General features: G+C 41.1%; 1 protein-coding gene across 2 annotated transcripts in view; it reads left to right on the top strand.

Annotated features, from left to right (window-relative positions):
• Positions 1-1128: 1128 nt before the first annotated feature.
• The window catches only part of aspg (asparaginase homolog (S. cerevisiae)), a gene marked incomplete at its 3' end in the record, with an annotated part of 13057 nt that continues 2666 nt past the window's right edge, over positions 1129-11519 (top strand). Inside the window, 12 exon segments of one of the 2 annotated variants that reach the window (XM_035673722.1) lie at positions 1129-1610; positions 3255-3381; positions 4322-4357; positions 6569-6680; positions 6843-6968; positions 7065-7148; positions 7713-7839; positions 7934-8046; positions 9276-9461; positions 9552-9665; positions 9866-9985; positions 10209-10304. In XM_035673722.1, coding sequence (XP_035529615.1) covers positions 1391-1610; positions 3255-3381; positions 4322-4357; positions 6569-6680; positions 6843-6968; positions 7065-7148; positions 7713-7839; positions 7934-8046; positions 9276-9461; positions 9552-9665; positions 9866-9985; positions 10209-10304 — 1461 coding nt within the window. 2 annotated transcript variants of the gene reach the window in all.

Here is an 11519-nt window from a genome sequence, read left to right as displayed (position 1 = left end):
TTGACTTGACTTGACTTGACAAAAGGGAATATGCATTGTTTACACACTCAGAAATAAAAAGCCTTCTATAATTTGATTAAGAAAATAAATTGTATAGATTTTTGGGTGTTTTTTAAGTGTATTGTTATATCCTGAGTTCCTCATAATGATGAACCTACACAGAATTATCACCTGAATCTGCAGCTTTATGCTTTATAGTTGCGAGTTTCAGCTCATTGTTTAGCTGTCTGCTCATAACTTAACTGTTCTAGTTTACTCTCACCGCTCTTATAGCATTGTGTTCAGCCACAGCAGGCAGATGTTGTCAGTGACAAAGCTTTAAAAATCCACTGTAGATCCACTTACCGCTCTGTGCCAAACAGCAGAAAGACACAGTTAGAGACTATAGCTGGTGATCATGGTGGAGCATTTAGCAGTTAATATTTCCCACAGGAGTTGGTAGAGACCAAAACAGAGCTAAAAGGAGTATTGAACTTGAAACATGACCCCAAATGAATGCTAATGTTGTGCTGTAAAACAGACATTTATATGGTGATAATCTTGTGTTGTTATGTGTCATGATCATGCTACAAATGTCATTTTTAATAGAGACACTGCATGAGATCTGGCCCTAACCCAATTTTTTCTCGGTTTTCCCTGTGATTTGATTATTTAAAAGTTCTATTCACTTTAACCGTATTATAGATTATTTTTGTAGCTTCTGTTCCATTTACAAACTTGATGTGCTAGTCATACTATCATGTTACACATATTATCATATTATAATAAAACAAACACTATACATATGCATACATTATGGAGCATAATCTTTATACGGACATAATACACCATTTGTTGACTAGTTTATTTGATTTGTCAAATGTAAATGTATTAATTTGCACTGTGAGTTACAATACTTTACTTATAGATTTGAAGACTTTTCCACCACAGTTCCCCCTGAAGTTGTTGCATGCTAATCTACAATATTTTCATGTAGTAAATATCATTCATAATATTACTGAAAACCAATTCGTTAAAATCTATTTTGCAGTTTTATTGTCCCACAAAGGCCGACTGCACGACTGTCTGTCAAGTTTGTTGCCCTTTTAGGCCACACCCACCGCAGTGACGTCAGATCGCATACTGTCCATCAGCGTTTCAAGTTAGAGAAGAGGAAAAGTGAGGCACTGTAGGCTGCGCCATGGATGCACCGCTACATTAATTTATAAAAACAATCGCTCCACCCTCACTTTGCTGCATCACATGGTTTCGATGGAAGCTGCTTTTCTGTATATAAGACCGGAGAAACGGTACGGTGCCTCAGGGTGCCCGCAGCACGTCAAGACCACCGTGTTTTGAACCGCTTTTAAAGGGGCAGCACCCGGCTCACTTCATCACCTCACAAATCATCATGGCGGACTCCAACCTAACACCCCTTTCTCGGGCTTTGTCTCGGACATCAATGGAGCTGCCAGAAGAGTTTTCGCGAAGTATCAATCCGCCCCGAATGAGAAGGTTGCCGAGCTGCAATTCGATTGAGTGCGTTGACCCGGTGACTTCACCCTCCGCAGAGGCCCGTGTCCTGGTTATCAACACCGGAGGAACTATCGGGATGACACTTCACGATAACGGTAGCTTACTATGGCTAACTGAACTCCCTGTACTGTTATGTTTCTGTCCTGTAACCCCTGGGGGCAGTTTACTAGCACAGCAGGTAGCTTGTGGTTAGCATGTTGTTCTCGTGTCGCTGTGAGTTAAGACACGGAGCACCGTTAAAGCCCTGCGTGTAAACAGCCAGGTGACAGGTGCGTCTTAAAATAGTGCCGCAAACAGCTTAACTAACGTTACACAGCCGAAAGCTAGCTGACAGCTGTTAGTAAGATAAATGAAACTACGTTGGTATACACAGGAGCAAACTGCCCCACTGCTGAAACCAAATGTGAAATGGTCCATTGACTCAGTGATGAACAGAACCACTACATTTGGCCACATTAAAATAAATGGAAGTTGGGAGGCAATGCTAAAGGCACTACTGTATAATCTGCCCCCCCCATGTAGTTGGGGGCGACATCAAAGATTCTCTCAATGAATAACTACATGTTGACTTGAGGTATTGGGTAACATCTGGAGCAGGTAGTGAGATAAAATAACATTCAAAGGTCCCACCAGCTACAAGTCCATTTCTCCTAGCCTCCTGCGTCCTCATATGGGGACAAAGCTTTATAGTAAATAAAGTATGAGGACATTTTTTTTGTTGTTGTGAAAACTACTAATTGTTCAAATACAATGCTTGTTTTTTATGTTTATTGGGTCCTACTAATCCCAAATAGCTGGGAGAAATTAAAAATGCACACCAAACAAAAGCTTGGGTCTCAGGAGGCTAGGCCACCCATCAGTGTTTCACTCACGCTGTATAAATACACTCTTATTTACTTATTCCTAACTCATTTACTTTACTGTAGTATTTTGTACTAAAACGTTATTGTTATTGTAGACTTATTATTGTGAATCGCCCTTTCACCAAGTACGGTTAAATGTGGATGTGTATCAGCCCATATCCATACACTGCGATCATCCATTTTTAGCCATGTAGTCAGTCAGTCATTGAGCCATAAGATAAATATCTTGACAACTGCTTATCGTGGAATTTGGAAACTACATGACCAAACAGAGGCTATGTCGCAGTTCCTGAAACATGAGTTGAGCCTACTTTGGTTCTTTTCCTGTGTTTACTTTGTGTGCTCTAAAGTTTTTCTTGCATGGCCTTGACCCCCCTTTATTGGTCCTCTTAGCAAAGTCTCCCTATGTTTCTGTCTTGAAATCTAAAGGGAACTTTCTTGACGTCTTCAGGGCTTACAGTCATGTGGCTGTCAGGCGCCACGTGTCGTCTATCATTTAAAATGACATGAAGAATTTCTGCTGGCGTCGATTCAGAGCGCCCAGAACCACAGCTCCTCTACAGCAGCAGTGGTGCCGTGTCCACTCTATTCACTGTTCTTTACTTTTGGTTATAGATTTGAGAAGTTCACTGGCCTAAAAACATACAATGTATGTAAGAATCACAACTTTTTCAGCCCCTGTAACAATGCTATTTCTTACATTTACCACTAGGGTTCAGTATGAGACTGACGTGTGGTGTTGTGATTGATTGTAAATCCCCTGCACTATTCTCCTACTACTACTGATACTGATTAACAGTAATCCCACTGAGGGCGTGCTATGAAATAATACCCACTAATAATAACCACTTTTTCCCCTATTCCTGTAACCCACAGTGCTTGCCCCAAAAGCAAATGCGTTTGTGAAGCAAATGCGCAAATTGCCTGTCGTCCACGATGAGCTGTATGCCCAGCAGACTCGCCTGTATGACTACTATGGCTCCGAGAACACCCTGGTCCTCCCGTAAGTGCACCCAGAATTCCTTGTTACTCAGTCAGCACATAGCTAACTTTATTCACAAAAACATCCAGCGTCAGCCTACGTTCTGCTCTTTACCAGGGTTGCACGATATGGTAAAAAAAAAGATACTGATATGAGTGAAAAATCTGCTTGATGTGGCATCTGGTGGGGTCTTATTATTGCGTAACCCTACTCTTCACATTCATATGCTGTTGTCTACGGAGTGTAAGGATTGTTGTTCTGACATCTTGTAAACTATGTGTAATAGCTGTTGTGTTTTTGTGTTGTTTAAATTAACGTTTCAAAGGGCACAAAATACTTGTTTACATATAATTATAATTTATAATTGTTTAAAGTTAGCGTTACAAACACGAATTAACCTTATTTACCAGTGTCACAACCACTTGCATTTATTTAGTTCCTTTGCCAATGTGTTTAATTGATATTTAAAGTAACATATAATTATCTGATACCGGGAAGATCATGTGAGCATCATGTCAGCTGTGATCACAGGCGTCATCTCTTCCTGTCCTTCACCAAAATACCTAAGGAAGGCCACCACATCCCCTTTGACTTCTAGGACCACTTGTCTTAATGACAAAAATCTAATCTAAAGTACAATTTAATGTAAAGCTATTGTCCTAGAAAGCTCAACCAGGCCTAAATCACATTGTTTCTACAGTATGTGAAATAATATCTATGCTTGTTGGATCTTTTTTGCATGGGAGATTGGTTGTACAGGCTAAATAATGTTAGAATTGATTAACACTGCACCATTATAAGCATTGTCTACTGTACATTAGTACAGTTGTCATTAATGGTCTTCATACAGTGCAAGATATCCTATTTCATATCAGAAAAAGCAGAGACTAAATGAAAACAACTCACTCTCCTCCTTGTAATGTTTTTAATGACTCTAAAATTCCTTTTGTTGCTCTAACAGGAAGCCAACGCCCCATTCTGACCGTCTATTTCACGGGTGCTGTAGCATTGTGTGTGCCTCCATAGTGCTTGAGTGGTTTGATGTCTCTGCTGTACTTAAGACCAAATGTTAGGGTGTGCTTGCCTGACGGGATATGCATGCCTACGTGGCCTCTGGCAGTAGGAGAAAATACCAGGAAGGATATAGGAGCGCATGTGTATTGCTTGAAGTATTTTTGTGTCTCTCTGCACTTGCTAATGTCACCACTGTCACAAACAAGCTAGCTGGTTCAATGTGAGGAGTAGCCCAGCTGAGATAGCCCTAATGTGTCTTGGCGGTTTAGTTTGTGAAAAGCCGCTTGTTGGCCTGCTGGGGAGAGCAATACTAACCTACTCTTTTGCACGTTTGATTCTTATTGTCTTGATGTCTGGAACATATGATATGGAGCAGTGTGAGTGTAGCTTGTGGCAGGCCTCCCAGCTGATCAGCTGTCTCGGTAGGGTCCCAATTTGCAGTAATAGTGGGGAGGCCTCTTCCAGAAACGTACCCGTAGTCGCTAATTTCCATACCCCCCTCTTGGCTGCCACTGTGAAGTAGGCTGGGCGCGAGGGTGGAGTGGGATGTATGGTAAACATAAGACATCCATGCATTAAAACCTTGAGGCTGATTGTATGTGAGCAGGTTGAAATGTGTTTGTTAGGCTTACAAAAATGATTTTGGGGAGCTGTTCAATTTGAATGTCTTACACCTCAGCTTTCCCCACACCATCAGCAAGTACACAAGAGCTCCCTGTTTGCTCATTTGCTGCTTGATAAATGTCTTAAATGATCACTTCATTTGGACTAATATTAAACCTTTGCTAACTGAATATGTGAGCATGTTCTTATTAAATTCACTAATATCTTTGTAGGTGTTCTGCATGATTTACTTCTTCATATTTGCTCATCCTTGAGTTGGGGTACTGTTAATACCAACTGAAGTATGCTAATAAGCAAGTCTAATGAGCATACTGTTGATTGTAGCCCAGCCTCTGTTGAAGGAGGGAATTAGTTTATTGATTTATTGAAAAGCTTTATTCATGTGATGTTGAGAGGCAGCACCGCAAGGCCATTTGCACCCCACCTCCAACCTTCTTCTTCCACTTCTTGAGTTCCCAATCACAGACATATACACACACATTAATTATTCTTAAGCTATGAGGCATCTTAACACGGGTATGCTAATGTAAGGCTTTGCTACACCTTAGGGTACGCTGCCAGATAGATAAATAATTGGTGATTTGAATAGTGTTTTCTTGTGGCACTTTGGCTTTAAGATTATCAACAACATATGTTCGAGGGTCGTGTGTGGACTTAAGGCTAATTAGAAGAGAGTGTGTAGGCCCCCTGGTTGGGTGGACTGGGGCTTGCTCGGTCGTCCCCCTGCTGTTCCATTCAGCTCCTATCTCCATGTTATAAGGCTGCCCTATGGTAATGTGGGGGGTGTCCCAGCCTGTTTCTTTAAAAGGGAGATTAAAAAGAAAATCTTTCCATGGCTGTTTAGCCCGTCACACTGCTTTATACAGAGTGTCGCAGGTGGGGCCGTGGGGTGCCCGAGTTAAACTCCACTTTGAGACTACATAAATATGTTTACATGCAAGGCTCTCTGCCTTGTCATTGGCATGGAAAAGAAACCCTTTGCTCTAACCTGGAATGACTCACCAAAAAACCTTAAAGATACAGTATATCAAATCAGCCACCTTATGTCCCTCAGCTTTGCCTTTATTTACAATACACAGTGGTAAAGTTTAACAGAACATCAGGGCTTGACAGCGGAAAAGAAAAATGGCACATTGCTGCTCTCGTTATTTGTATGCTTACCATGCCCTTCCCTTTTACACTTCAGAATTCTCTCTGTGTGTGTGTGTGTGTCTTAAACAGGTTTTGGCACCATGCTGCTGAGACAGAAGGCCTTGCCAAATAGACTTTGTCTCGCTTCATAAAGTCAGCTTGGTTTTTAGCATTCCCCTACCCTTCTCTAAACTCACTTCTCAAATTTAACCAGAACTTAATCCTACTTTGTTACATGAGCACAATGAAGACAATCATTTGTCACAGTAAAGATAATACTCATTTCTTTAACCATGTGTCCTTTATGTGTTTTGGAGTGATGTGTGCACTAACCAAGACTGATATTCACATTTGGCTGCCCTGTTTTGGTTTTTGTATATATGATAATTCAATTTATGTATATAATGCTAGAAACTAAATAAACTTCTCTGTCTTCTAGGCTGAGTAAAGACAATAAGAGGATAATCTACACTATCTTAGAGTACAAGCCTTTGCTTGACTCCTCCAATATGACAACAGATGACTGGGGTAGAATTGGAAAGGACATTGAGGTATTTGCTGACTCCATTTCTAAATAAACATAATTTATGCTTTTAAAAGTGAGGCATCACTTAATCCTATAATATTCATGTTGCTCATAAAATCTAGCGTAATATGGTAAAGAATCATATTAATGTTGTCCTCTAAACTCTTTTTTTGTTGTCTGACTCCAGAAAAACTACGAAAACTATGATGGATTTGTGATCCTTCATGGCACAGACACTATGGCTTACACAGCCTCTGCCCTGTCTTTCATGTGTGAACATTTGGGCAAACCAATCATTCTCACCGGCTCACAGGTAAGAGCTGCTGTCTTCAAGGGTCCAACAAACAATATTTCTGTAGCATTTTAAGTATTTACCTCCCTCATAAGATAAGGCACGTTCTGTCTTTAGGTTCCTATCTATGAGATGAGGAATGATGGCAGAGACAACCTGCTGGGGGCGCTGCTGATTGCTGGCCAATTTGTGATTCCTGAGGTGAGGAAATGGAGATGGGCAATACAGTACATGCTACTCACCAACATGTTATTATATTATTTGAGAAATGTAATTTGGCTCTCTCAAAGAACAATAGTCAGGAATTGCTGGAATGTGAGAGAGAAACAATGGATCTGAAGCTGTGATGATCACCAGTAATGGCTTTCTTTTATGAGCTTTCAAGATTTAATGTGTTGATTAATGAATTCTAAATAAAAGTAGTCCTATAATATTATTAACCCATATATTTGTTAATGTGTTAAGAAAATATGCTTGTGGTCTGTAAAGACAGGTGACAACACTGTTTGCAGGTAACAAAAGCTCTCCTAAACGGCTCGTCTGATGAGAATGTATTCTAACTAAAGCGTTACGCAATACTGAACAACAATTACAATAACAGAAAGAACACTGAGAAGTATAAAATGTGTCTGTACGTAGACATTAGACCGAAGTGCAGTAACATTCGTGTCCAACTCCATTGATGGAGTGTACTAAAAACGCCTGTGGTGTTAAAGGGATTTTGTCAACTGTTGTGCATTCAATATACCTTTTGTCTCTATTCAGGTGTGTCTGTATTTCTACAACAAACTCTACAGAGGGAATCGTGTGACCAAGGTGGATGCTGGGAGTTTCAATGCGTTCTCCTCTCCTAACTTGGCTCCTCTGGCCACTGCTGAAGTGGATATTACAAGTAAACCAGCGGTGTAATGTGTCTGTCACTTTTCTTCAGATATCCAGAAGATGTGTTTTTTTTTATTTGTTTTTTTCCCCACCTTTTCCTTTAGTTAACTGGGATACAGTGTGGAGGGCAAACACCACAGCAAAGTTTCAAGTCAGCACCGAGCTGAACAGGAACGTGGGCCTGCTCAGGCTGTTCCCAGGAATCACTGCTGCTACTGTAAGTCGCGCAGCCTCACAACTGAAACAGAGATGTTTATTCTGTCACTGTTAGTCACCTAAAACCTAATGACAAGAGGTGACTTGTTTTCCTTCGTCTTTGGTTGATGTCACACACAACAGAATAGTGAATAGATTTGACTTATATGTCCAGACTCCAGTCACAAGGAATCACATTACATTTCATTATCTGCTTTAAATATTATTATTATTATTATTGTTTGCATAATCTTAAAATTACTATTTTACAAAGATTATATCATTCCATTATTAATGGGTAATTACATAATCTCACCTGCACCAAATTATATTTGATCAGACAACAAGCCTCAAGCTCTTTAAGCCACCTCCTCAGTCTAATAAAATGTAATTAAAGATGTGTTCTTCAAAGGTAACTGACTGCTCAAAACTGTTGTTTTGTCTAACTGCAATAAAATATAGTTAACTTTGATTTAATTGTGCTATTACCCGTCTTCTGTTACCTTCCCGGTCATGTAATCTGCCATCAAAGCTCAGCCCAGAGAAAGATGAGAAGGAGTTATGGGCCATGACCAATCACCCTGTAAAGAGGGAGGATTGGCATAGATACTGTAACATTTAGCTGCACCTCCCCCTGCAGAGGCTGCTGGGAGACTGGCTTTACTGTCTCAATCTGCTCCCACTGCCCAACTCGGCTATCAAGACTTCCTTAAAGCCTTTAACTGCCTTTATGAGGCACCGTTTTGATTAGGCACCAGGCCCTCGTGTGCCCACCGCCTCAGCTGTATAAGAGCTTCATTCATCTGCTTCAAACATTACCTGTCAAAACTGCTTATCACATCAAAAAATACTGACTGAACCTGGCACTTTTAATGTCACCTTCTTCTCACGTTTTATGGTAACTGCCTTGGTCTTGCCAAGTGACTTTATGCTTGCTAACACCTTCAGATTAATTGCTCTCCTTCCTGCCATTTCAGTCATCTGCCATTCCAGTCATATGCCATGGCTAATGATGTGGTATAGGGCCTCCTGGTGCCAGCCAACCAGTGACTGAGATACTGGTTGCATAGACGGCACCAGATGGGCTTTTAGGAGATTGGATGGTCTCATGCAATGGAGTGAAAGATGCTGCGGGAAAAATAACATGGAATACTAATTCCTCAATTTGATTCTACACAGTTGAGCAGCCATTTCAGTTAGCCATAAATTGTTGGAGTTTGTAATGTAAATCGTTGGTATATCTGTGTCCAGGTGAGGGCTTTCCTGCAGCCGCCCATGGAGGGTGTGGTCCTGGAGACCTACGGCAGTGGAAATGCCCCCGATAACCGTCTTGACCTGTTGGAGGAGCTGAAGAAGGCCACTGACTCTGGTGTCATCATCATCAACTGCACCCAGTGTCTGAGGGGGACTGTGTCTGCATCTTACGCTACTGGCAAGGTGCGTCACATCACCCACTAGTCAATCCTGACCCACTTTTTTAGACTATAGAACTGATGGATCAAATCACATATTCCTATGACTTCTCAGGTGTTGATTGATGCAGGGCTGATAGCTGGTGGAGACATGACTCCAGAGGCGGCCCTGTCAAAGCTGTCCTACGTTTTAGCCAAGAAAGATCTCGATCTAGCTGCCAAGAAAAAGGTTGGTCTCTACATACATCACTTTTACCACTTTATTCCCTGTAGAGAGAGTTTTTAGAGTAACTGGATAATAATAGATGACACAATCCATTCAAGCAAAAAATGAAGCCCCAGGTGTAGTGTGAATGAAAATCCTTAACAAAAAAGTGAAGCCCAGGTGTGTGTTTGTGTGTGTGTGTGTCTGTGTGTGACACTGTCCAGATGATGGCTCAGAACCTGCGAGGTGAGATGAGTGCTGACTTGGCAGGAGCCAAACTGTGCCTGAGCGACAGCCGTTTCATCCAGGTTATCGCCAAGTCTCTGAGCATCAGCTGCAAAGAGGTGAGGACACCACCTATACACAGACCTAAACAGTGTGTCTGCCTATGTCTTCATCAAACAAACTAGTTCTTTTCATTTGGTCTTTTCTTACAACAAAGCATATTTCTGTATGATTTAGATTCATGCATGCAGTGTTAAAAGACTGTTCGAATACTTGTTTAATAGGTGAAGTTTATTAATAAATAATAAAAAACATACTGATTAAAGTTTATGGTGTATAAAGGAGCTGGAAGCCATCCGCGATGCCCTGACTCCTCCACTAGCATGTGCTGCTGCTAAGATCGGAGACAAAGAGGCGTTAGAAGCCATAAGGGAAATGGTAAGCAACCCTGCAGTCTCTACCACATGTATACAAAGTAATACTCATTACCTGTTTTTGACTGTTAGTCATGGATGTTATAACCATTTCATACACACACACACCCTGGGATGGCTTGTTTTAGGGTGTTGTACTGGGAAATGCCCTTATGTGCTGTTGGTCTTTGTGTATTATCGTCAAAATCAGATACATCAACCTTCTGTGGCTGTGACTAAACACAGCTTAGTGCTAAACCTTTATTCCACCGAGCAGTATTTGGCTTCTCTTGAAGTTTGTTCTGTGGGGTCAACACACTCAAGTGAACCTGTAACTCAGATGGTTGGACAACATTTATTCAGGGTCACTCTTCCTGTATAAGAGAGGCATAGGTAATGCACAGACGCATAGCCCAAAACATGAGGACAGACTGGTAAGGCAGCCCTGGAGTTGCCTCGCGGTCACATGCACATGTTTGTATGTGGCTAGACTGGTGTTCCGTCTCTGCTTAGATAACCCTACAGTTGCTAAGGACAAATCTAAAGTACTATCTTTAATTGACTTAATATCCTTTATGTACTATCTTTGTATCCTTATACAGTCACATGTACCTCAGAGGTGGTGTAATTCCTTTTTGTCTGCTTGTGATGGATTTGTTTTCAGTTTAATTGTAATTTATCCCCCCACTCCACATTTATTTGGTTCTTACCCTTGTTCTACCAGTGCTGCTGAACAGTAATAAGGGTTACAGAAATTGCACTGTTTTCTAAAGGTTGGGTTAGTTAGGGCTGGTGATCTTGATATATTTGTTACTGTCAACACATCCCCTGAAAAAAAACTAAAACCAGCAATGTGTTAGTCTGTCTTCCCCCCTGTGCCCACTGCCTATGAACCCATTCACTTGTGTTTCTACTGAAGACACAAACACAAACATATTCTTTTTAAAAGGCTTAGTAATTTGCTGGGTAACAGCTGGCCACTGTAGCGTTCCAAACAAGGAGAAAAACATTTGTTGATGCTCATTTGGTCTGCTGGTGAGTATTTAAGGCAGCACGGCGTATGTGGTATTGTAAACTGCAGTGCCCAGGTTCATTGTAATATAGAAACATGTCACCAGTGTAGCTGTGTTTCTTGTTGATGTGTTTTAATGGACAATAATGGAGCTGTTTGGCACAGAAGAAAAAAGCTATATCAGGCTTTGGCCTCACATAATACTCAATTCATTGTTGGCTTTGGTCT

This window comes from Morone saxatilis, unplaced genomic scaffold (genome assembly GCF_004916995.1).
Source record: "Morone saxatilis isolate NCDOM2014 unplaced genomic scaffold, NCSU_SB_2.0 Contig3, whole genome shotgun sequence".
NCBI classification, from domain to species: Eukaryota; Metazoa; Chordata; class Actinopteri; family Moronidae; genus Morone; species Morone saxatilis.
Note: the sequence above shows the minus strand (reverse complement) of the source record. Positions and strands in the feature narration are given on the sequence as shown.